The sequence below is a fragment of the Bos indicus genome, chromosome 17 (assembly GCF_029378745.1).
Source record: "Bos indicus isolate NIAB-ARS_2022 breed Sahiwal x Tharparkar chromosome 17, NIAB-ARS_B.indTharparkar_mat_pri_1.0, whole genome shotgun sequence".
Classification (NCBI taxonomy): Eukaryota; Metazoa; Chordata; class Mammalia; order Artiodactyla; family Bovidae; genus Bos; species Bos indicus.
In genome coordinates, this window is record NC_091776.1 from 8,228,768 (window position 1) to 8,255,493 (window position 26,726).

The window sequence follows — 26,726 nt, forward strand, 5'->3', positions numbered from 1 at the left end:
GAGAGGAAAGTGGTTCTCAATAGGTGCACCCACATTTTAGAGAAATGGTTGGTTGTTCTCTTCATTTTTTTTTTAGGTGGTCTTAAGCCTCTTTCTAATGGCTTTCAGATGGGCTAGGGGTTTATTATTATGTAAAGATCACTGATTGCTTTCCTCAATTCCCTTCCATTATCCTAATTATGAAAAAAACTTTTCTCAGTCGACACTAGGTGAATGGTTAAATTTATTTTTTGTGACCTTGAAATTTTTGTCTTTTTTATTATGGTATTTTATTTTGGACTATAAAAGGGGCTGCCTCAGTCGAAGGTAACAAACCATATTGAACCAGAAATCATGATTCTTTTTGAATATTTTTTATTTACTATACACTTGGAAGTATCTGCCAATCTTGTTCAAATACTTGATAATTCAGAAAGATATTATGCAACAGTGATGATACTGTCCCATTATATTATATCCTAATCACAACGAAGTTCTTATATATTTTTCTAAATTACCTGAAGCTTATCTTGCATCTTGTTATTTCCTCTGTATCTACAAACAGCTATTGCCATTAGATAGCCAAAAAAAAAAAAAAAAAAGATGAAAGCTATGTTATATTTGCTATCTCTCAGAACATAGAATAGAACTGTTAAGCAGAACCTGTACAAAAGGAGTTGGTCATATTCCTTAGATGTTTTATAACATACAACTTGGGAGCCATGGACATACAGTAGATTGTAAATAAGTTCGTTTGTTGGCTCTTTGTTTTTACTGAATTCTTTTGGAAGCAGTTCATTATAAATAAAAGAAGGTAAATCATTTAAGTCATTTTAGAATGTATTCATTTTTGACTATAAATTGACAATATAAATTGATTCAAATGGACATTTCAGTCATTGATTCTAAAATTTGAACTAACTAATGCAATAGATGGAATTCAGCTGCCCAAGCAAGCTTCTAGGGTTTGATTATTCAACTGATTAAGATGCTATTTGTCAACTCTAGTTTACCACCCCCTTTTAATTATATAGATAATCAAACTAAGAACTGCTAATTCTGTCTCCTAACTATTAATTGATTGTAATTACCTACAGATTAAAACTGCATGTGCAATTAACTCAAAGAATTAATTGATAGAAAGGAATTGATAAAAGGGAAACAGAATGGGCTTGGCATAAAAAAGGCTCTAAGGGCATAGGACCACTGAACCCACTTGTGTCTTGGGCTCTGTCACATCCTCATAAAGATACATCGCGCTTGCATCTGGACTTTGCCTCTGTTGGAGGCAGTTGCATTGATTATTTCTTACGGACATTTGGTTTCTTGGTTGACTGAAACAGTATAATTGAAAAGTTTAAACTGCTATTGTCTTTGGATTTTGTACTGATATTCGGACAGTTTGGACAAGTCTGCTGCTTAGTCGCTTTAGTTATTTCCGACTCTGTGCAGCCCTATGGACTGTAGACCACCAGGCTCCTTTGTCCATGGAATTCACCAGGGAAGAATACTGGAGTGGGTTGCCACGACCTCCTCCAGAGATCTCCCCAACCCAGGGATCGAGCTCATGTCTCCTGCATTGCAGGCAGATTCTTTACCACTGAGCCACCAGGGAAGCCCCTGGGGACAAATCTGTCCATTTGCAATGTGAAGGAAATGCTTGTCACTGCAAAGATCATAGAAAAATGATAAATGTTTTAACTAGCTAGAGATTTTTTTCTTCCCTCCTCCCCATTTCCCGTTTTATTTCTTCATTCTCTTGGTTATATCACTGGATGCAATCTTATCAGTTTTCTGTGAGTCATCTAGGTAATTTAGGTGTCTAAAATAATTATGCTTATTAATTTTAATAGTATCTCTCACCTGTGTAAATAATTGGCTTATTGTTAACTACATGAATTTGAATGAAAATGGGAAATGCAATAAAAAGCCATCCCCAGCAGATACGTATTTGAAATCTATTACCATTATACACATCAAGACAAATATCAAGAGAGAGAAGATGATCTGGTGAAAAATACTTGTCCTGAAAAAAAAAATAGAATTTTAAAAGCCCCCTTTTAAAGACTCTTCCATGGAATCAGATGTTTATATCGGATGGGAACTTTCACTCTTAGCAGTTTGCTGATGGGCGTTACAGCCAATGCCAGGTCAGCCCAGGACTGAACTTATTCTTGGGGCACGGTGTTGTGTTCAGTGTTATGGAGAATACAAACCAAGTGAAAGACTCGCAAGTCTAGATAGATGAGATATGAAGAAACCAACAAAATAACACGAACTAGTGGTATAAGCATTTTTCAAAGGCCTAAATAACTATTGAGGAAATGTAAAGACAGGAAGACATTGGTATGGATATTTACAGTTTTTTTTTTTAATGTTCAGATTTAGCTGCTATTTAGCTAATAATGGGCTTCCCCGGTGGCTCAGATAGTAAAGAATCTGCCTGCAAAGCAGGAGATCAGGGTTCGATCCCTGAGTTGGGAAGATCCCTTAAAGAAGGAAATGACTACCCACTCCAATATTCTTGCCTGGAAAACTCCATGGACAGAGGAGCCTGGAGGGCTACAGTCACTGGGGTCACAAACAGTTTGATATGACTAAGAAACTAACAATTAGCTAATAATTCTTTGTTAACCTGATGGGGGACTTCCCTGGTAGCACAACCAGTAAAGAATCTGCCTGCAACATGGGAGACCTGGGTTCTATCCCTCAGTTGGGAATGTCTCCTGGAGGAGTGCATGGCAACCCACTACAGTATTCTTGCCTGGAGAACCCATGGAGAGAGGAGCCTGGTAGGCTGTAGTCCATGAGTTGCAAGGAGGTGGACACGACTGTGTGACTGAGCACATGCACACAACTTGAGGGGACCGTTTTGGCTTCTTTCCAAATAATGCTGTTGCATTTAGCCTACATTTGTTTAACTTCAGAGTATTTCATTCTATCCTGCTGGCTGATGATACTGACAAAAAATTTTTTTTTTCACATATTAATGTACAGCCTACTCGTATGCTGTCTCTCTTTCATACACACACCCTAGAATTCAGAATCTTCACTTCCCTGTGGCATTACCTTTGAAGCTTATTGGCTCTGTGAAGAGTTTGTGAAGACTTAGTCTGATGTATGACTTCTTCAAACTATCAGCTTATAACTTTCAACTGACTTTGTGGAATAAACTGGAATTTGTTGCATGTCACCTTCTCTGCCTGGCTTCTTAGGAGGAGTCATTAGCATAGATCAGTGTGTGAATGATCACCTTGAGGATTTTAGTGGAGGCTTTACTGCTTCCTGAAGTGGAAAAGTTATAGCTATATTTTCCAGTGTGATACCTGTATACTGAAGAAAATAATGTATGACTTCTCGATTACATGGATCTGTTTTGTGGGTAGACAAGATAAAATATTTGAAATACTCTGGAATCTCTTGGAAAAATAAGTCATACAGCATTGGGTTTCATATTTAGCTGTGCTCCTCAGTAATCAGGAAGATTCTCTTTTCCCTGTGAGATTTAACCTCACGAGGCTAATTCTGATTTATCAGTGTTTACATAGTGACTTTAATCATATTACTAATGAACCAGAATCATACAGCAGTTCCAAGTAAGATATTGTCCTTGCCCCAGAAGAGTTTATACATTTTAAAAGGAGATTGGAAAGAGATGCTTTGTTATCTAAAATAGAATATTTGCTGTCAAAGTGCATTGGAGCAAGTGGGTGGAATAGGACTAGTGCTAATGAATTAAAGAATACTTCAAATTAGTCAGCAAAGCTTCATAGGAAATGTGGGGGCTTTCACATCTCAGTAACTCTTATGCTGTCCTTTTATGTCCCTCTGAATTTATACAAGTTCCCGAGTAAAGTATGATGTGTATGGCCTTTTCTTTGCTATCCTCTCCTTAGATAATATTTTCAGATTCTCTGTGGTCTACTCATGATTGGCATTGCTTCCATTAAAGAAATTCATTTCTTCATATTGTGTTGTGAATGAAATATATCATTTATATGTTGCCTCTCCTAGAGAGTTTTCCTTTTGATAGAGGGCAGAGACTGACTGAAATGGAGGAAATACATGCAAAATTAAGATGCGGTAGGATGTGTGTATGGAGAAGGCAATGGCACCCCACTCCAGTACTTTTGCCTAGAAAACCCCATGGATGGAGAAGCCTGGTGGGCTGCAGTCCATGGGGTCGCTAAAGTTGGACACGACTGAGTGACTTCACTTTCACTTTTCACTTTCATGCATTGGAGAAGGAAATGACAACCCACTCCAGTGTTCTTGCCTGGAGAATCCCAGGGATGGGGAGCCTGGTGGGCTGCCCTCTATGGGCCGCACAGAGTCGGACATGACTGAAGCGACTTAGCAGCAGCAGCAGCAGGATGTGTGTATGTGTATACTGATTAGAATGTCTCTGAGATAATATCACGTTTCATTATTTTATATTGCTATTCTACCTCCCCATATATAGGGCAATTAATTTATGGTCCTGTAAATAAACTGAAGCAATGAAATGAGAGACTGTATTACTTCTGATTTTTCTCTAAATTTACATGGAACTAACCGGTCCATGGAGGACTCTCTTAAATTTAAAGTTTTAGGGAAGAGTATATGTATATGAAGAAGTATTAGAAAATTGGAAACGTAAAACTAGTTTGATTCATTTGGATGGCAGGATTAAATTGTATTTCTGAGAAATAAGTGAACAAGTAAATCTTGAATCTCCGCCTCTTTAATAAAAATTGTGTGCAGAAATCCTACATGATAACTTCTATGAGCCAGAAGAAATATGCGGGTATATACTGGTTCACCTTTTGCTCTTCCAACCTATTTACCTTAAATACTTTCAATATCAAAAGTTCTGCTTTCAAATAATTCTAAATTCTCTTTTAAAGGGCTTATGTAACAGGGAGAGGAGGTTTTCTTTTATTTTTGTTAAGTGCTATTCACAAATATGATTTTGCTTTAAGCCTCTCTTACAAAAGAAGTCAGTGTTCTTGAGTCAAAAGAATGAACCTATTAGTTTTCTGATGGGCACACTGTATGTAATAAAAACACGAGAGCTTTATGGTATAAGGAAGCCTATTAATTGAAGCCTCTCTTTATGCATTGCTATCACTTCTTCATCTTGCTATGATTAGATGACAAGATGTGATTTTAATACAGAATAGTGGGGCTATAAAGATGATTTACTTTCATCTTTGTAACACTAAGCAGTATGATCACTGTGTATTTTTCCTGAATAAATATTCTTTTAACCTGCGTTGATATTTTTAACAGACAGGACACTCTATGATTGGAGAGGATCTGTGTCAAAAAGGTTCTCCCGTTTGACTCACGATTCCAGTTGGCCTAGTTTCTCTGGATCATCATTAGCATTTCAGGATTATTCTAGTGTAAGTATTTGTAAAACCTGACATAGAGTTGAATTACCATTGTTTTCTCTGGCAAATGATTGAGTTAATTTTGATATGACATGTACGATGTTACTATGAGCATAATTCATTCTTAAAATGATTCCCCATTGAAATTCTTTTTTTTTTCCCTGAAGCAATGCTTTTGTTATTTTGTGCTAATCTTGCTGATCACCTTAACTCCTTAAATATGTGGATTAGTTTTTGTTTGAAGAGAGCTAATAACCAAAATGCTCATAACGGTGGTTTTTGCCAACTGTGATAGCAACTATTTTTGTAATGGTAACTAACTTATCAGAAAAATACAGTGGAGGCCAGACAAGAAGAAAGATGTTTGTAAGGAGTGTGACACTAAGAAGTTTTAAAAATCCAAGCACACTGTCATGACCACAAACTGATGGTTTATGAGTGAGGTTTCTCTAAACTGAGACATGGGAATCTGTGATTTGAAGATAGAATCCAGATTTCGCATTAAGTTCACATGCTCATCAGGGCAGGTCCTGTGATGTCTCTATGTAAATAGTGAAAGCAACTCATATGTTCTAAAATCTTTAGCAATGATTTCTTAAAAGACTGCAAAATGCCATTTAATAACATTTGTGTCACATAGTGTCTGAATAGGCATCCGAGTTTCTTACGTCTCCTGTATGTTCTGCTTTGTATGTGAATGTGTCTGTCTCATCCTTTCTTTGCCTTTTTCCTTTTCTCATATCATTAATTATTTTTGATTTTGACTCATCATTTGTATTAGTGTTCTTGGGTTGCCATAACAAAGCGCCCCAGACCAGGTGGTTTAAACAACAGAAATTTATTTCTCAAAGTCCTGAAGCCTGCAAGTCCAGGGTCATGGTGCCAGCAGGGTGGTTTTCTCCTGTGGCTTCTCTCTCCTTAACTTGCAGAGGGCTGCCTTCTTGCTGTGTCCTCACATGGCTTTTCCAGTGTGTGTGTCTAGGGTTTCTCTCTCTCTTCTTATAAGCATGCTAGTCATATTAGGTTAATGCCATACCCTTATGAGCTCATTTAACCTAATTACCTCTCCACGGATAGTATCTCCAAATACAGTCACACTGGGGCTTAAGGATTCATATGAATTGTGGGGAGACACACAGTTCAGTCCATAACACCACTGGATCAGTTCAGTTCAGTTCAGTCGCTCAGTCATGCCTGACTCTTTGCGACCCCATGAATTGCAGCACGCCAGGCCTCCTTGTCCTTCACCAACACTTGGAGTTCACCCAAACTCACGTCCATCGAGTCAGTGATGCCATCCAACCATCTCATCCTCTGTTGTCCCCTTCTCCTCCTGTCCCCAATCCCTCCCAGCATCAGAGTCTTTTTCAATGAGTCAGCTCTTTGCATGAGGTGGCCAAAGTACTGGAGTTTCAGCTTTAGCATCATTCCTTCCAATGTACACCCAGGACTGATCTCCTTCAGAATGGACTGGTTGCATCTCCTTGCAGTCCAAGGGACTCTCAAGAGTCTTCTCCAACACCACAGTTCAAAAGCATCAATTCTTTGGTGCTCAGCTTTCTTCACAGTCCAACTTTGATAGCAATTATTTTTCTTACCTGTTGAATAGCTTGTTACCTAGTATTTTTTAAAAAAATCTTGAGTTTTTATATTTTTCCTGTAAACCAAACCTTTTCAATTATGTAATACTTAACTCCTACTACTAAATTCTTTGTAAGTAAATATACTAAAAGTCAATCATCACATCCTTGTTTTAGATAAGGACATAATATGAATATTATTAAGGAAAATTGTATGAATTTAGATGAGGAAATTATATGAATATTATTTCCTGAAACTCAAAGTTGTTGTAATCTATTAATACTATTTTCAGAATATATTAATTAAATATAGAAAAAATGATTACCTCCAGCTAATGGGGTGTATATTTCTAATTCATGCATGTCCTTAGCAAAAGTAACACCCAGAGATGGTTGTTTTCATTCTTTTCCAGTAAAGGGGAATAAATGGACTCTTGTTTCTATGCCTGCCAGTTCTATGCTATTTTATATTAATAATTTAGAGATTGCTCCTAGTTATGTGAGGAAGTATATTTAAATATATCACTTTGGGGAGTAAATCTGGCAAGAGTAAATGTGACTGGAGAGCTCCCAAGTGCAAGATTGGGAATGTTCATTCCTTGCTGACTGGGGAATTAGGAGTGCAAAGGGCTACAAACCATGGCTTTGAATGATAGTTGGTGCTTTGGATATGTGTGCCTCCCTAAAGAATTTGGGGTAGACTAGAGTGGAGACTGGGTGAGCAGTACGAGGCTTGTCACATCAGTCCACTTACCCTTGCAAACCTATTATGTTGGGCGTAGGGTGGGAATGGATAGGAGAGAGTAAGATTGAAATCTTCAAATTATTTTCCTTCAGCTCACTGCACCTTTAGTTTTCACCATCGAAAGTCTAACATTTTGTTTTTTTAAGTAAGGTTTCTCCTGTCATTTATTCTTTAAAATAATAACAATTCTAAAAGGGGTTAAACACCAAGTTCTAAGTTAAGTTTTTTTCCCTTTTCTTTTTATTGTGGTCAACTATTCATAACATACAATTTCCCATTTTAACAGTTTCAAGTGTACATACAGTAAGTATACGCACACTGCTGTGTAACCATTACCACCGTCCATTTCCTGAACATTTTTATCTTTCCAAACTAAAACTCTGTACCCATTGAACACGAATTCCTTGTTCTTCCTTTCCCCCATCTCCTGGCAACAAATATTCTCCTTTCTTGTGCTTGGCTTGTCTCACTTATAATGTCTTCAAGGTTCATCCATGTTGTATCATGTGTCAGAATTTCCTTTTTTTCAAAAGGCTGAATAATATTCTGTTACATATGTGCCATATTTTGTTTATCCATTCGTCTGAGGGTGGACACTTGTGTTGCTTCTACAATTTGACTCTTGCAAATAATTTCACTATGAACATGGATGTACAAATATTGTTTGAGTCCTTTCTTTCACATCTTTTGGGTATTTATCCAGGAGTGGAATTGCTGAACCATATGGACTTCCCTGGTAACTCAGTGGTAAAGAATTTGCCAGCAGTACAGGAGATCGGGGTTCAATCCCTGGTTGGGAAGATCCCCTGGAGGAGGGAATGGCAACCCACTCCAGTATTCTTGTTTGGAGAATTCCATGGATGGAGGAGCCTGATGGGCTATAGTTCATAGGGTCACATACAGTTGGACACAACTGAAGTGACTAAGCGGGAGCAGCAGCAGCATTGTATTCCTATGTCTAATACTTTGAGGAATCGCTGTTCTATATTTAGTACCTTGGCTACACCTTTTACATTCCCTCTAGTAATGTGCCTGTGTTGTGGTTTCTCCACATTTTCATCAGCACTGATTATATTTTCTGTTTTCCTAATACATCCTAATGGGTTTGAAGTGTTAAGTGATCTTGATGTGAGTTTGTTCAATCAGGTCCAGAAGACAAAATGGAACTAGAAAAATTGAGACTGTAGAAAGAAGCTTGCATTGTTAGGAGTGATGACAGAGTACAGAAAATCCTGTATTTGAATTTGTGGGAGGAGAGAAAAATATAACACATTTTGCTTTCAAAACACTCTGTAGAGGTTAGTTCCTCTCAAAATTTTAATTCTCTCAAGTAAGAAAGTTAATGTGGATATACAGCAGCCCACCAGGCTCCCCTCGTCCCTGGGATTCTCCAGGCAAGAACACTGGAGTGGGTTGCCATTTCCTTCTCCAATGCATGAAAGTGAAAAGTGAAAGTGAAGTCGTTCAGTCATGTCTGACTCTTCTCGACCCCATGGACTGTAGCGCACCAGGCTCCTCCATCCATGGGATTTTCCAGGCAAGAGTACTGGAGTGGGTTGCCATTGCCTTCTCCGATACTTACTTTAGGCTAAAAGAAAATATCCCCTTTAAGCCTGAAGTTTTAATTTTCTTTTAAAAGTATTTTGTATCCTATATGTTTTTAGTTCTAATTAGATGATAATACAAAATGTTATATGTATTTAGCTTTAATATTTCATTTCTGCAACTGCAGACTTATTGTATTAGGATTGTATTAGAATTTCCAGTTATTTTAAACAATGGCATATAGGCTCACAAACTTCTTTGCACTAAGTTTAAGATGCTGTCTGCAGTCCTGAGATATTTATATTCTTAATTATCTTGAAAGATAATATTTATCCAAATAAGTGAACACCTGTCAATAACATCCCTTGCATAACATAAAAATGTAGTATTACATTGCAATAATATTAGGAGAGACCACCATCTCCAACTTTGTTTCTGCAATTTCATTTCACAACTCTTCTTTACAAGGTTTGCTAACTTTATGAATATGTAGGAATCAATCTGGAAACCCACAATCTGAAGGAAGGTCAATGTGTAAAACAACCCTGGTATTTATCAAAATTCTGAGATGAAAAATTAATATCAGTAGTGCTCTTAAAAAATCTAGAATAAAAACAAATATTGACAAAAATTTGTGTAAGAAGTTAATTTCTAGTTAATATTTAGAAACATAGGAGAGTGAAGAACTTAAATTTTTTTTACTGGAGTATAGTTGCTTTACAATGCTGTGTTAGTTCCAGCTGTACAGTGAAGTGAATCAGCTCTATGTATGTGTATATCCCCTCCCTCTTTGAGCCTCCTTCTCACCACCCCCCACCCCCACATCCCATCCCCCTGGGTCACCACAGACCATGGAGCTGAGCTCCCTGTGCTGTACAGCAGCTTCCCACTAGCTATCTATTTCACACATGGTAGAGTATATATCAGAGAAGGCAATAGCACCCCACTCCAGTACTCTTGCCTGGAAAATCCCATGGACGAGGAGCCTGGTGGACTGCAGTCCACGGGGTCGCTAAGAGTCGGACATGACTGAGCGACTTCACTTTCACATTTCACTTGCATGCATTGGAGAAGGAAATGGCAACCCACTCCAGTGTTCTTGCCTGGAGAATCCCAGGGATGGGGGAGCTTGGCGGGCTGCCGTTTATGGGGTCGCACAGAGTCGGACACGACTGGAGCGACTTAGCAGCAGTAGCAGCAGCAGAGTCAGTCTCCCAGGTCATCCCACTGCCCTGCCCCACACTGTGTCGATAGGTCTGTTCTCTTTGTGTCTCTCTATTCCTGCCCTGACAATAGGTTCATCTGTACCATTTTCTAGATTTCACATATATGTGTTAATATACAATATCTGCTTTTCTCTTTCTGACTTACTTCACTCTTTATGACAGTCTTTAGGTCCATCCATGTCTCTTAGAAGTGACAAGGCAGAACTCTCCTCATTGAGTGGCTAATTTACAATCATGTTACTGTGGCTCTGGGATCAGAATGTTCTCTGATGGGAACTCCACCATTTGATGACACTCTAGAATGAGGATGAGATAAGCAAATAAATGCCTGGGCGTGTGGGCTTGTGTACCTATTGTGGTGGTGACAAATTTCAGGGATGGAGGAGCAGAGGGGAAAGAACAGTTGTGGTTGTCTGGATGGAAGAGCAGGGTGCGTTTCAGGAAGTAAAAGAAATTGAGTGTGGTAAAAGCATAACATTCAAGTGAGAAGGTGGCAAGAAAATGAATTTAAGAAAAGTCCCATCACTCTGAAGTGCCTTCCTTAGTGCCTTCCAGAGGACATCATTTGAGCCCTTTATTTATTTTTTTAAAACATTTATTTATTTTTTAAATTTATTTATTTAAGTTGGAGGCTAATTACTTTACAATATTGTAGTCGTTTTTGCCATACATTGACATGAATCCACCATGGGTTTATATGTGTTCCTTGTCCTGAAGCCCCCCTCCCATCTCCCTCCCCATCCCATCTCTCAGGGTCATCCCAGTGCACCAGCCCCGAGCACCCTGTCTCATGCATCGAACCTGGACTGGTGATCTGTTTCACATATGGTAATATACATGTTCCAGTGCTCTTCTCTCAAATCATCCTACCCTCACCTTCTCCCATGGAGTCCAAAAGACTGTTCTATACATCTGTGTCTCTTTTGCTGTCTCGCATACAGCGTTATCGTTACCTTCTTTCTAAATTCCAAATATATGTGTTAGTATACTGTATTGGTGTTTTTCTTTCTGCCTTACTTCACTCTGTATAATAGGCTCCAGTTTCATCCACCTCATTAGAACTGATTCAAATGTACTCTTTTTAAAGGCTGAGTAATACTCCATTGTGTATATGTACCACAGCTTTCTTATCCATTCATCTGCTGATGGACATCTAGGTTGCTTCCATGTCCTGGCTATTATAAACAGTGCTGTGATGAACAGTGGGGTACATGTGTCTCTTTGAATTCTGGTTTCCTCAGTGTGTATGCCCAGCAGTGGGATTGCTGGGTAATACGGCAGTTCTATTTCCAGTTTTTTAAGGAATCTCCATACTGTTCTCCATAGTGGCTGTACTAGTTTGCATTCCCACCAACAGTGTAAGAGGGTTCCCTTTTCTCCACACCCTCTCCAGCATTTATTGTTTGTAGATTTTTGGATAGCATCCATTCTGACCAGTGTGAGATGGTACCTCATTGTGGTTTTGATTTGCATTTCTCTGATAATGAGAGATGTTGAGCATCTTTTCATGTGTTTGTTAACCATCTGTATGTCTTCTTTGGAGAACTGTCTGTTCTTTGGCCCATTTTTTGACTGGGTCATTTATTTTTCCGAAATTGAGCTGCAGGAGTTGCTCGTATATTTTTGAGATTAATTCTTTGTCATTTGCTTCGTTTGCTATTATTTTCTCCCATTCTGAAGGCTGTCTTTTCATTTTGCTTATAGTTTCCTTCATTGTGCAAAAGCTTTTAAGGTTAATTAGGTCCCATTTGTTTATTTTTGCTTTTGTTTCCATTACTCTGGGAGGTGGGTTATATAGGATCCTGCTGTGATTTATGTTGGAGAGTGTTTTGCCTATGTTTTCCTCTAGGAGTTTTATAGTTTCTGGTCTTACATTTAGATCTTTGATCCATTTTGAGTTTATTTTTGTGTAGGTGTTAGAAAGTGTTCTATTTTCATTCTTTTACAAGTGGTTGACCAGTTTTCCCAGCACCACTTGTTAAAGAGATTGTCTTTTCTCCAGTGTATATTCTTGCCTCCTTTGTCAAAGATAAGGTGTCCATAGGTGTGTGGATTTATCTCTGGGCTTTCTATTTTGTTCCAATGATCTATATTTCTGTCTTTGTGCCAGTACCATACTGTCTTTATGTGAAAAGAATTTGCCTAACCATGACACTAGGGAGTAAGGGAATACAAGCAAATAGAATGGTTTAATAACTGGTTGCATTCCACACTGTTGATTTGTGTTTCAAAGAACATACTGTGAGTCCTCTGGGCATTTGGATCTCCCTCCTCCCAAAGAGAACAAGTACAAAGAGAGAAACCAGGAGTCACTGGTCATATTTTCAAACATACATCTAGATTCATCACTTTGGATTTCCCCTTGTGGCTCGGTGGTGAATCCACCTACAATGCAGGAGATGCAGGTTCCATCCCTGGGCCATGAAGGTCCCCTGGAAGAGGGCATGGCAACCCACTCCAGTATTCCTGCCTGGAAAATTCCATGGACAGAGGAGCCTGGTGGACTACAGTCCATGGGGGCATAAAGAGTCGTACACTGAAGCAGCTAAGCACAGCACCTCCCAAAGAGAACAGTCTTATGTGAGAGAAACCAGGAGTCACTGTCATATTTTACACATATGTGTAGAATCATCACATAAACACAACTAAAATAAGTTTTATAAGAAATATTTTTAGAAATGAAAACATGTCAAATATATAGCATTATTCTTTATATTAATTTTGACTGTGAATGGGTTGACTAGATTTTAATGAAATTTCTTATCAGTTTTCTCTGGAGCATTTTCTTGCACAATTTTGGTGAAAGAAAACTGTAAGAATCTAAGGGGATATTCTTCTTTGAAATTTAGATGTTTTTATGTGATTCTTTACCAAATTGTGCTGTCAAAAGACTATGGGCATTCACTTGAAAGATGTTACTACATAGGATTCCTTAAGTGGGCGCTCTGCCGGGTGCGCGCTCAAGCACGCGCGCAGTCTCGCATGCACGCGCGCACGGGGCCTCTAGCCGCACGCGCCCCTAAAAAAAAAAAAAAAAAAAAAAAAAGATGTTACTACATAATAAAAAGTAGTCAATTAACTTTTAATATGTAAAACATCTTTCCTCCTTTTTTCCTCTTCCATCATAATCTCTTCTGTCTGCTGTTTTCCTTCCCTCTGCCACACATTTGAGAGACATTTTAATTATTTTCATGTTCATGATATTCTCATCTTGTAGGCTATATTTGATAAAAAGGTCATCTGATTTGATTTTCTGATATTTCAAAGGATTAACATAAATCATTGTGACTATTAAGTTTAAAATTTCTATTTATTAAAATAATTTCTTATGTTTAAAAAGATCATTTTGGATACTATTGAAATGATATGTTAAAAATCCTGTAGTAGGCTTGCGACTGCTTTAAGCCTTGAGTTAACTACATGACTATGATTTGACATGTTGAACAACATTCCAACAGTTTCTTTTTTCTAATTTTTAAATTTATTTGTTATGGTCCTGTTACAAGGAGTAGTGATATTTAATACAAATTTTACATTTTAATTTTGAAATGTGTATTTATTTTATTATGAAATATAAAATTTTGAATCTTTGTGAGAATGATGCAGATATTTATTTTGATATACATATATATATATACTTATTATTTTAATGTATGTACTTGCAGCTAAAACTCTACATTTCAGTGCAGCAGGATTATCTGAACCTGATATTTTTATATCATATATTTTATATGGTCTTAAGTATGTTCATAAAAATTTATTTTTTTGAATCTTTCTTTCTAGATAAAAATTTCTACTGTTGCCTTAAAGTACTTTTGGGAAAAAATAAAGGAGGTACTTTATGTAGAATTCCTTTGGCAATAGTTTAAGATGTACAGTCACAATAAATTGGTTTGCATATATATTTAAAACTATTCTAACAAAGTTTTAAAAGAAAGCACTGTTGATGAATGCATGCTTTGGATTATAATGTTACTTAGGTTTACCAATGTACCACAATTTAAACTACATCACAATACCACTCACGCTAAAAAATATTCAAAAATGGAAGGTAGGTAAATATAAACCATTTAAATTTGTATTTTTGGACTGATACATTTTTTTAGAGAAGAATCTTGATCTACACTTCTCATTTCTTTGATTGTAGGAGACCATTAGTTTTTTAGTTTCAGAATTCACTTCACAATCTTTCTTTACCATAGAAGCCAAAGGATTCAATCAAATTCTGTCAATCATGTTGACCTTTTATTCTCTGATATCCTCTTGTGGGAAAGGTATTTGAGAGACTCTAGGACCCTGGGCATTAATAATAGTGCTCACCACAGTTCTAGTTTTATAATAATCTCCCAGTCCACATATTCATCCTTTCTGAAATAAGCTGGAGTGTGATTGTTACCAAAATCTGGATGAAAAAAATGAAAAGCTGGCTGCAGAGAACATTGGAACAACTATTAGGTTAAGGGAGTGAACAGACTGTGCCTGCCCTGGGGAATCCCCCCACCCCCACCTCCTGGGAAGCTAGGTATGCTTGTTCTCTAGGAAAGGGAACATTAACTAAATTTCTTAAAAAGTAATGAAAGGGAACAAACTGTAAAAAGGCAGCCAAAAAAGGCAAACATCTGTTACTGAACATGTCTTACTTGACTTCATTTTAATGTTCTTAGGAATAAATTTATGAACTAGGAAAGGTTCAGCACTAATTAGCTTGTTTTCATCAAACAAAATGCACCAGACATGGATGTTGAATATGAATGAAAACTTCAGTAGTAATAATAAGTAGACACAGAAAGTGCCAGGGGAAGTAGAAAGTGCTGGTATCCAGGGTTATGGCCACAGGCTTTGGATCTTGCTGTGGCTGTTAATATTGCATTGATTTAGATTTGCTTCTTTAAATGGTCAGAAAAAAGTCTAAAAAGTCAAGTGTATTCATTAAACAATAGATGGATTAGGTACAAAGTTTTCTCCTCAATTATACACTTTTAGCTTAATGAGATATTATACTAAATTGCAATTACAAATATGCTTGCAATATCTATATTTTGAAGGAAACCCCAATGAGCCAAAAAATGAAAAAATCAACCACACTTATTACAACAACAATGCTTTATAATCTTATTTTTTCATTTGAAAATATATTCTGAACATCTTATTGATTAGCGTATATTCTGTAACATTAAATCAATGACAGCTCTATTCCATTGAATGTACATAGCTCATTTTTGGTTATTTTGGCAATTGACTGCTTTAATGGGATGCAGTGCACTATATTTGTACTTAAATCTTTGTGCATATTCTTAATGTCCTTAGAATAAATTCCTTTTAGTGAAGTTGTTGTTATGTTTCTTATTTGTTTTTATTATATATTGATAATTTGTCTTCCAAAGAGGTGTTGGTTTTCAATTTTCACATAGATTTCCACTGCTGTTGCTTCCTCAAAAACAAAAGTATGCAAAGAAAAAAAAAACAATAATCAACTAAAATTAGATAATTTTCTGCAGGTTTAGTTTAAATCAGAGTTAGATTTTAGGATGTTTTGTGGAGTGGGGCAATATCCTCTAGTCCTTTGCCACTCCGTGGGTCAACAGAATCATTATCATCTGGGAACTGATTAAACGTGTAGGCTTTTAGGACCCACCCCAAATCTACTGAATCAAAATCTATTGTATTAATAAGATCAATAGTGATTTATAAGTATATAAATGTTTGAGAAATACTGTTTAGGCAATTCCCCATAATATTTTGCCTTTTAAGTGGGCTTTTGATAAATAGTTACAGTCTATTCAATGTAATTTTTTCCTGACAAATACCTGAAGTACAGATATGAAGACCTACAAGATCTTCTAGAACTAACACCCCCCAAAAGATGTCCTTTTCATCGTAGGGGACTGAAATGCAAAAGTAGGAAGTCAAGAGATACCCAGAGTAACAGGTAAGTTTGGCCTTGGAAATGAAAATGAAAGCAAGAGAAAGGCAAGAGAACACGTTGGTCATCGCAAACACCCTCTTCCAGCAACACAAGAGAAGACTCTACACATGGACATCACCAGATGGTCAACACCGAAATCAGACTGATTATATTCTTTGCAGCCAAAGATGGAGAAGCTCTATACAGTTGGCACCTGACTGTGGCTCAGCTCATCAGCTCCTTATTGCAAAATTCAAGATTACATTGAAGAAACTGGGGAAAAACTCCTAGACCATTCAGATATGACCTAAATCAAATCCCTTATGATTATACAGTGGAGGTGATGAATAGATTCAAGGGACTGGATCTGGTAGACAGAGTGCCTGAAGAACTATGGACGGAGGTTTGTCACATCGTACAGGAGGTGGTGATGAAAACCGTCCAAAAGAAAAAGATTGCAAGAAGGCAAAGCAGTTGTCTGAGAAAGCCTTACAACTAGCTGAGAAAGAAGAGAAGTGACAGGCAAAGGAGAAAGGGAAGGATATACCCAACTGAATGTAGGGTTCTAGAGAATAGCAAGGAGAGATAAGAATGTGTTCTTAAGTGAACAGTGCAAAGAAATAGAGGAAAACAATAGAATGGGAAAGACTAGAGATCTCTTCAAGAAAATTGGAGATGCTACAGGAACATTTCATGCAAAGATGGGATCGATAAAGGACAGAAATGGTATGGACCTAACAGAAGCAGACGATATTAAGAAGAGGTGGCAAGAATGCACAGAAGAACTGTACAAAAAAGAGCTTCACAACCCAGATAATCACGATGGTGTGATCACTGACCTAGAGCCAGACATCCTAAAGTGTGAAGTCAAGTGGGCCTTAGGAAACATTACTACAAATAAAGCTAGTAGAGGTGATGAAATTCCAACTGAGCTATTGCAAATCCTAATAAGATGATGCTGTTAAAGTACTGCACTCAATATGCCAAAAACTTTGGAAAACACAGCAATGGCCACAGGACTGGAAAAGGTCAGTTTTCTTGCCACCTCTTCTTTTTAAGTTATACATAAAAATACTGCTGTATAATACACTACGATTGATCACTATATAATGAAGTAGTGCTTACTCCTTGGTACAAGTATATTGTTTTATTCTTCAATTGTATATGTGTGTGTATATATACACACACACACACACACTCTTTTTCATTCTTTTCCATTATAGGTTATCACAGAATATCAAACACAGTTCCCTGGTTCCCTGTGCTATATAGTAGGTCTTTGTTGTTTATCTCTTTTATATATAGTGTGTGTGTGTGTGTAAGCCTCTTGATTGGGTGTGAAAGAGGAGAGTGAAAAAGCTGACTTAAAACTCAACAAAAGCAGCAAAAAAGGTCAACATACAAAAAACTAGGATCATGGCATGCAGTCCCATCACTTCATGGCAAATAGAAGGGGGAAATGTGGAAGCAGTGACAGATTTTATCTACTTGGGCTCCAAAATCATTGTGGACAGTAACTGCAGCTATGAAATTAAAAGACACCTGCTCCTTGGGAGAAAATCTATGACAACCCTAGACAACATATTAAAAAGCCGAGACATTCCTTTGCCAACAAAGATCCGTCTAGTCATAGCTATGGTTTTTCCATAGTTATGTACAAGAATGTGAGCCTTGAACCATAAAGAAGGCTGAGCACTGGAGAACTAATGGTTTTGAATTATGGTGCTGGAGAAGACTCTTGAAAGTCCCTTGGACAGAAAGGAGATCAAACCAGTCAATTCTAAAGGAAATCAACCCTGAATAGCCATTGGAAGGACTGATGCTGAAGCTGAAGCTCCAATACTTTGATCACCTGATGCAAAGAGCCCACTCATTGGAAAAGACCCTGATGCTGGGAAAGATTGAAGGCAGGAGGAGAAGAGGGAGGCAGAGGATGAGTTCGTTGGATGGCATCACCGACTCAATGGACATGAGTTTGAGCAAACCCTGGGAGATAATGAAGGAGAGGCAAGACTGGCTTGATATAGTCCATGGGGTCGCAGACAGAGTCAGACATGACTTAGCCAACTGTATAACAACTATTCTCTGCTTAATTTAGAATCGTAGCAGGACAGGAATGCATTCTGCTTAATTTAGAGTCATGGCAGGATAGGAATGCATTTTCTTGTGAATGTTGATGAGTAAGATTATAACCAATCAAAGATCTGAGAAACACATTTTCAAATAATGAAATAAAAATAGTGAATATCAAAATTGGCCTGGGAAAGTATGCCAGGTAATAGACCTTTCACCCCAATAAAGTAATCTGTACAATTTCAATAAGCCAATATATCCAAGTGTATCCTTACTTTCGAAGAATTAGATCTTCGTGATTTATAAACACATAAAGTTTGAGAAGCATACTTTTATGTAATTCCCCATAAAAGTGCTTCAAACAAGGGTAGTTAGCCAAACTTTAGTTAGTGGCTGGGCAGCTTTTAACATGCATTCAATTTTTTGTTGTTTAGTCACTAAATTGTGTCCAGCTCTTTTGTGACCCTATGGATTGTATGTAGCTTGCCCGGCCCTTCTGTCCCTGGGATTTCCCAGGCAAGAATACTCAAGTGGGGTGCCTTCATTTTCTTCTCCATGGGATCTTCTCGACCCAGGGATTGAACCCTGGTCTCCCACATCGCAGGTAGGTTCTTTACCAACTGAGCCACTAGGGAAGTCATAGTATTTATAGGTTCATACAGTTAAAACTTCAGAATCAGATAGCTCATTCCTGGCAGCAGCTGTTCCATTGCTTGGCATTCTTGAATTTTGAAATTTCCAAGAACATACAGGGTAGATCTGGAGCCACTTATGCTCCTAGGGGGTTTTGATAAACTTGGAAAACGTATAGATTTCCAAAGTCTTTTCATTCTTTTCTTTCTTGGGGGACTGACATTCACCTTAAACTTCGGGAACTTTTCTATCACATGGTTTTAAAGATTTCTATTGTTTTATGTGTTAATAGTGCAAAACAGTGTATTATTCATATACATATCTATATGTAGCTCTATATATATATCTTAAAGAATAAAACTGAAACAAATACTTATAAAACTTAGGAAACAGAACTCTTTGTGTCTTTTCACTCCCTTCATAACTTGAAGAAACCAATCTTCTTAATTTTATGTTAAGTGTTCCCCTGTTTTCTTTATAATTTTAGCACATCTAGACACAACTCCAATTAGTATTTTGCTTAATTTTACTTGTATTTGACTTTGTGTGTATGAAATTATAATATATTCTCTTTCTTTTTGCCCAACAATGTATTTTTGAGAACTGTCAATGTTCATAAATGTTGACCTCTGCCCTCATGGTTCATTCATTTTCATGGATGCACACCATCCCATTGAATAATCACATTGAAATTTAATTATCCTCTCCATTGCTGAGAGATATTTGTCTTTTTAAAAGGTTATGTCCTATTGTGAACAATTCCACCACATTCTTTGACAAGTGTTAGGTGCAAGAGTTTCTCTAGGGTAAGAATTCCCAGCATCGGTATGAGCCTGCACCCTGATACATTGAGAATGGGTTATGTAGATGCTAGAATATTGATCCCTTTAGCCTGGGAGGTAGGTGGATAGGGCCTGGGGAGTAGGAACTCAGTAACTGATTATTAACTACCTGGATAATTGATCGCCTCCAGCCACAAGCAGCCTGGAGTAGACTGGCTGTACTGGTCAGTGGGCGCATGTGTGTTCAGTGTTACCAGGCAATACAGTGAACAGTTTTCCACTTTCAGCAGCAGTTTATCAGAATCCCCATTGCTTCATATGCTTGGCAACACTTAATATGTCAAAATTTTAACCTTTGCCAATTTGGAAGGTGTGAAATACTTCTTTGCAATTTTAATTTGCATTTCCCTAATGACAAATCAGGCTGAGAAATTTTTTTTCACACATTTCTAGGCCACTATTATTTCTTCTTTGTGAACACCATAGAGTGGTATTTTAAAAAATATATTTAGGTGCATTTACACCCTTTCTATTTTGTGTTCTCCATTTGTCTTTCCATTTTATCCTTTTTTTTTTTTTTTTTTTTTGGTAAATTGACATTTTACCCTCTTGTTCCTTTGTCCTTAGTACAAGTTTGACATTGTGCTATTTTTCTTTGTACTCATTTGACATTTATGTTCTTGTTTTTACTTTTTTTTAAGTGGTTAAATTAGGAATTTTAATACATACTTTTAACTTAAAATATACTTATCCTCTTCCCACCTCATACAGAAATCTTAGATTGCCCTAACTACTAGTGTTTAGTTCTCTCTTTCATTCTATTTAGCTTCACAAATTATGTAGAAACTGTCATATTGTTTTATACTTCCCTACCTGTTTATGTTTATGTACATGCTTACCAATTTTTTACCTGCCTTCTCAGTAAAGAATCTGTCTGCAATGCAGGAGACCTGGGTTTGATCCCTGGGAAGATCCACTGGAAAAAGGAATAGCTATCCACTCCAGTATTCTTGCCTGGACATTTCCATGGAGAGAAGAGCCTGGTGGATTACAGTTCATGGGGTCGCAAAGAGTCAGACACGACTGAGCAGCTAACACTTTCACTTTTATATCTAGCATCACAAGCCTATCGGATGGTTTTCCTTCTTGAACTATGTCCTTTAGAAGTACCTTTAGTAAGGGCTTCCCTGGTAGCTCAGCTGATAAAGAATCTGCCTGCAATGCGGGAGACCTGGGTTTGATCCCTGGGTTGGGAAGATCCCCTGGAGAAGGGATAGGATACCCACTCTAGTATTCTGGCCTGGAGAATGCCATGGACAGAGGAGTCTGGCAGGCTACAGTCCATGGGGTCACAAATAGTTGGACACAACTGAGTGACTTTCACTCACTTTAGGTAAGGGTCAGTTGGCAGAAAGCTTCTGTTCATATTATATTTACTTTTATCCTCAATAATACATTCTCTAAACATTGAGGTTATCATTTTCATGTTTTCTGACTGCCACTGTTGAAAAATCAGATGTTTATCCAGTTGTCTTTCTTCTGTGAGTAATGTGTCTCTGTTCTCTACTTCTAAGGACTTAATTGTTGTTCTGCTGTTTTATTATGAGATGTGTAAGTGTGGTTTTCTGTTTATTCTGCTTGGTTTTTATTTGGCTTCCTAAAATCAGTGTCTTTCTGTGGTATGGGAAAAAAAAATCTGTCACTATCTCTTTAAATGGTATTTTTCTTCCCTTTTTTTTCTGTATAAACTCTGATTAAAACTTTTTATGAAACTGTCCTTACATATACATTGCCTTCCATTCAGTTGTCTTTCTTGTTTTCCCTCTTTTTCATATTTGCCATCTCTCTGCCTCTCAGTGCTGCATCCTGGGTCTTTTTTTTCCTACCTGATTTCTATTTTTATATTAGTTTAAATATTTTTGTGTATCCATTCTTGTCTTTTGCTATTCGTTTAGCTCTCTGTTATTTCAATCATATGTTTCATTTTTACAGTGTCTAGTTGTTATTTTCCAAATTAGCTTGGTCAACTTTGATAATTTGGGGTCCTTTAATATATCTCTGCGGAGAAGGCAATGGCACCCCACTCCAGTACTCTTGCCTGGAAAATCCCATGGACAGAGGAGCCTGGTGGGCTGCAGTTCACGGGGTCGCTAAGAGTCAGACACGACTGAGCGACTTCCCTTTCACTTTTCACTTTCATGCATTGGAGAAGGAAATGGCAACCCACTCCAGTGTTCTTGCCTGGAGAATCCTAGGGATGGGGGAACCTGGTGGGCTGCCGTCTATGGGGTCGCACAGAGTTGGACACGACTGAAGTGACTTAGCAGCAGCAGCAATATATTTCTGAATATATAGAAAAGGAAACTCATTCTTATTTTGTATTCTGTTTACCTTAATTAGGGTATTGCAGTCCTAAAATTTCTGAATGTGTAGCTTGTTGTTTTTTCTGACACCTTGATTGCTTCAGTTCAGTTCAGTCACTCAGTTGTGTCCGACTCTTTGTAACCCCATGAACTGCAGCACACCAGGCCTCCCTGTCCATCACCAACTCCCGGAGTCCACCCAAACCCATGTCCATTGAGTTGGTGATGCTGTCCAACCATCTCATCTTCTGTTGTCTCCTTCTCCTCCTGCCCTCAATCTTTCCCAGCATCAGGGTCTTTTCAAATGATTCAATTCTTCACTTCAGGTGGCCAAAGTATTGGAGTTTCAGCTTCAACATCAGTCCTTCCAATGAACACCCAGGACTGATCTCCTTTTGGATAGACTGGTTGGATCTCCTTGCAGCCCAAGGGATTCTCAAGAGTCTTCTCCAATACCACAGTTCAAAAACATCAATTCTTCAGTGCTTAGCTTTCTTTATAGTCCAACTCTTACATCCATACATGACCACTGGAAAAACCATAGCCTTTACTAGACGGACCTTTGTTGACAAAGTAATGTCTCTGCTTTTTAATAGTTCTTATATTCGATGATTTTCTGACTGGGAGCTCATTTTTCTTTGTATTTTATTATGAAAATTCTTTGAAACTTTAAGCTACACTCTTCTTTATATTGATATTTGCTTTTACCGGGTACATTTTTAGAGGACTACCAACTACTGAAGCCTGGCTCGCTGCAGTACATGGGGTCGCAAAATTTGGACATGACTTAGCGAATGGACAGAACAACCACCACCACCAACCTGGGACCTTTTACTCTAAATTTGCTGCCTTTTTTTGTGGGGTGGGGGTAGTTTAGGGAATTTCAGATAGTGTGAAGTGAGGCACCAAAACCTTATGAATGAGGTGTTGGCCTAGAAATTCCTAGGAGGGGATTTTGCCCCCTCTTTACCCAGAGCCAAGGCCATGCCAGACAAGTAGACTCATGATATCTCTTTCTCTTTCTCTTTCTTTCTCACCCCATGGAAATTTGAAAATCCCAGTTATATGCTAAGGATATTATACTTCCAGTCCCTAGCCTTTTACAGGGTGTTTTCAACTCTAACATTTTTTCATGCTCTGGGTTCCAGTGCTTTCAACTAGAGGGCACAGTTCAGTTCAGTTCAGTCGCTCAGTCATGTCCAACTTATGCGATCCCAAGGACTGCAGCACACCAGGCTTCCCTGTCCATCACCAACTCCTGGAGCTTGCTCAAACTCATGTCCATTGAATTGGTTCAGTTCAGTTCAGTTCAGTCACTCAGTCATGTCTGGCTCTTTGTGACCCCATGGACTGCAGCACGCCAGGCCTCCTTGTCTATCACCAACTCCCAGAGTTTACTCAGACTCCTATCTATTGAATCGGTGATGCTATCCAACCATCTCATCCTCTGTTGCCCCTTCTCCTCCTGCCTTCAATCTTTCCCAGCATCAGGGTCTTTTCCAATGAGGCAGTTCTTCGCATCAGGTGGCCGAAGTATTGGAGTTTCAGCTTCAACATCAGACCTTCCAATGAATATTCAGGACTGATTTCCTTTGGGATGGACTGGTTGTATCTCCTTGTGGTCCAAGGGACTTTCAAGAGTCTTCTCCAACACCACAGTTCAAAAGCATCAATTCTTCAGTGCTCAGCTTTCTTTAAAGTCCAACTCTCACATCCATACATGACTACTGGAAAAACCATAGCTTTGACTAGATTGACCTTTGTTGGCAAAATGATATATCTACTTTTTAATATACTGTCTAGGCTTGTCATTCTTCCAAGGAGCAAGCATCTTTTAATTTCATGGCTGCAGTCACCATCTGCAGGGATTTTGGAGACCCAAGAAAATGAAGTCTCTCACTGTTCCCATTGTTTCCCCATCTATTTGCCATGAAGTGATGAGACCAGATACCATGATCTTCGCTTTTTGAATGTTGAGTTTTAAGCCAGCTTTTTCACTCTCCTCTTTCACTTTATCAAGAGGCTCTTTAGTTCTTTGCTTTCTGCTGTAAAGTTGGAGTCATCTGTGTAACTGAGGTTATTGATATTTCTCCTGGCAGTCTTGATTCCAGCTTGTGCTTCATCCAGCCCAGCATGTCACATGATGTACTCCACATATAAGTTAAATAAGTAGGGTGACAATATACATCCTTGATATGCTTCTTTCCCAATATGGAACCAGTCTGTTGTTCCATGTCTGGTTCTAACTGTTGCTTCTTGACCTACATACAGATTTCTCAGGAGGCACAGAGCTCATTAAAACCCAGGGTCTAGGTTGTCTAAAATTTCCACACAATCCCTGAGGCAGAGACAAGTCTCAGAACTCATACAACAGTAAATTCAACATTTCTTCTTGTTTTTGACCAGAAAGAAATTCCATTACTTTCCCTTCATCTCAACTATGCATTTAAAATATCTTTGATTTTTATTTTTAGAATGTATTATAGTATTATCCTCTGATTTGTTGCTATGAACATGCTTCAAGAAATAACAGCCTTATTATATCTTTTACAAATAAGTTTCAACCCTGAGAGGGACTTACACTGGGATGTAAACTTCTCTGTCTTTCTTACTCATCTTTGTATTGCTACCATGTTAGTCTTAAAGTTCTACCTGTCAAAGAGGCTTGATTTCCCTTGGAGATTAAAGACGTTTGTCTAGTGATTGGTAAAGGACCAACCTATGTTTTGTTGGGCCACCTTCTTCAGGCTTTCCTCCTCTGAAAGTCGAATGACTTTTTGAGGCCGTGGCTGTGACCAAGTGACCAGCGTTCCCTGTGGCATTCCCCTGACTTCTCATAAGGAAAGTAAAGGAAACCCCACACTTGAGAACACCTTCAAAGTGGAGGCATCTAGGGCTCCATGAGCAGGTTTGGAGAAACTAGGGGTTACCTGGGCCTATTGCAACTTCCTGGGGGAGATTCTGTGGCTCGAAAACCTTCCTGTTCTTTCTGTGTGTTTTGAGAAAGAAACGCTTAAATACAACAATATAAAGAAAATGGATTAAAGATCTAAACGTAAGACCAGAAACTATAAAACTCCTAGAGGAGAACATAGGCAAAACACTCTCCAACATACATCACAGCAGGATCCTCTATGACCCACCTCCCAGAATATTGGAAATAAAAGCAAAAATAAACAAATGGGACCTAATTAACCTTAAAAGCTTCTGCACATCAAAGGAAACTATTAGCAAGGTGAAAAGACAGCCTTCAGAATGGGAGAAAATAATAGCAAATGAAGCAACGGACAAACAACTAATCTCAAAAATATACAAGCAACTCCTACAGCTCAACTCCAGAAAAATAAACGACCCAATCAAAAAATGGGCCAAAGAACTAAATAGACATTTCTCCAAAAAAGACATACAGATGGCTAACAAACACATGAAAAGATGCTCAACATCACTCATTATCAGAGAAATGCAAATCAAAACCACTATGAGGTACCATTTCACACCAGTCAGAATGGCTGCGATCCAAAAGTCTACAAATAATAAATGCTGGAGAGGGTGTGGAGAAAAGGGAACCCTTTTACACTGTTGGTGGGAATGCAAACTAGTACAGCCACTATGGAGAACAGTGTGGAGATTCCTTAAAAAACTGGAAATAGAACTGCCTTATGATCCAGCAACCCCACTGCTGGGCATACACACTGAGGAAACCAGAAGGGAAAGAGACACGTGTACCCCAATGTTCATCGCAGCACTGTTTATAATAGCCAAGACATGGAAGCAACCTAGATGTCCATATATTTGGCAAAACTAATACAATTATGTAAAGTTTAAAAATAAAATAAAATTAGAGAAAAACAAAACTTAAAAAAAAATAAAATAAAATAAAAATTCACTGGAGAAATGACAAAAAAAAAAAAAAAAAAAAGAAAATGACTTGTGAAAAATTCCAAAATCATGTGTTTTGTGCCTTCTGGTTCTGCTGCTGCTACTGCTGCTAAGTCGCTTCAGTCGTGTCCGACTCTGTGCGACCCCATAGATGGAAGCCCACCAGGCTCCCCCGTCCCTGGGATTCTCCAGGCAAGAACACTGGAGTGGGTTGCCATTTCCTTCTCCAGTGCATGAAAGTGAATAGTGAAATTGAAGTCGCTCAGTCATGTCCGACTCTTTGAGACCCCATGGACTGCAGCCCACCAGGCTCCTCCAACCCATGGGATTTTCCAGGCAAGATTAGTGGAGTGGGTTGCCATTGCCTTTTGGTTCTGCATGTGTGCAACTTATTGACAGTTTTCTTTTTTAAAATATTTATCAAGAAGCAGTAGCAGTGTAAGGAATGCAACTCACTGCTATTTCACAGAATGTGCTGGTGACATGACTGACTTCTGCTGGGGAAACAGGAATGTTTATATTCAAGCTTGGCAGAAAAAGCTTTTCAGTTTACTTCACATGTTTTAATGTGTAATTTGTAATTTTACATGTATATGCTATTAGTGATTTCTGTTCACTGTTACCTATTTTTAAAGAAACAT

At 38.1% G+C, this 26,726-nt stretch overlaps 1 protein-coding gene across 1 annotated transcript in view; it reads left to right on the forward strand.

Moving 5' to 3' along the window:
- The window catches only part of IQCM (IQ motif containing M), a 478,048-nt gene that overhangs the window by 202,735 nt on the left and 248,587 nt on the right, over nucleotides 1-26,726 (forward strand). The window contains exon 8 of the mRNA XM_070769022.1: nucleotides 5,251-5,366. Coding sequence (XP_070625123.1) covers nucleotides 5,251-5,366 — 116 coding nt within the window. The remainder of the gene's footprint in view (nucleotides 1-5,250; nucleotides 5,367-26,726) is intronic.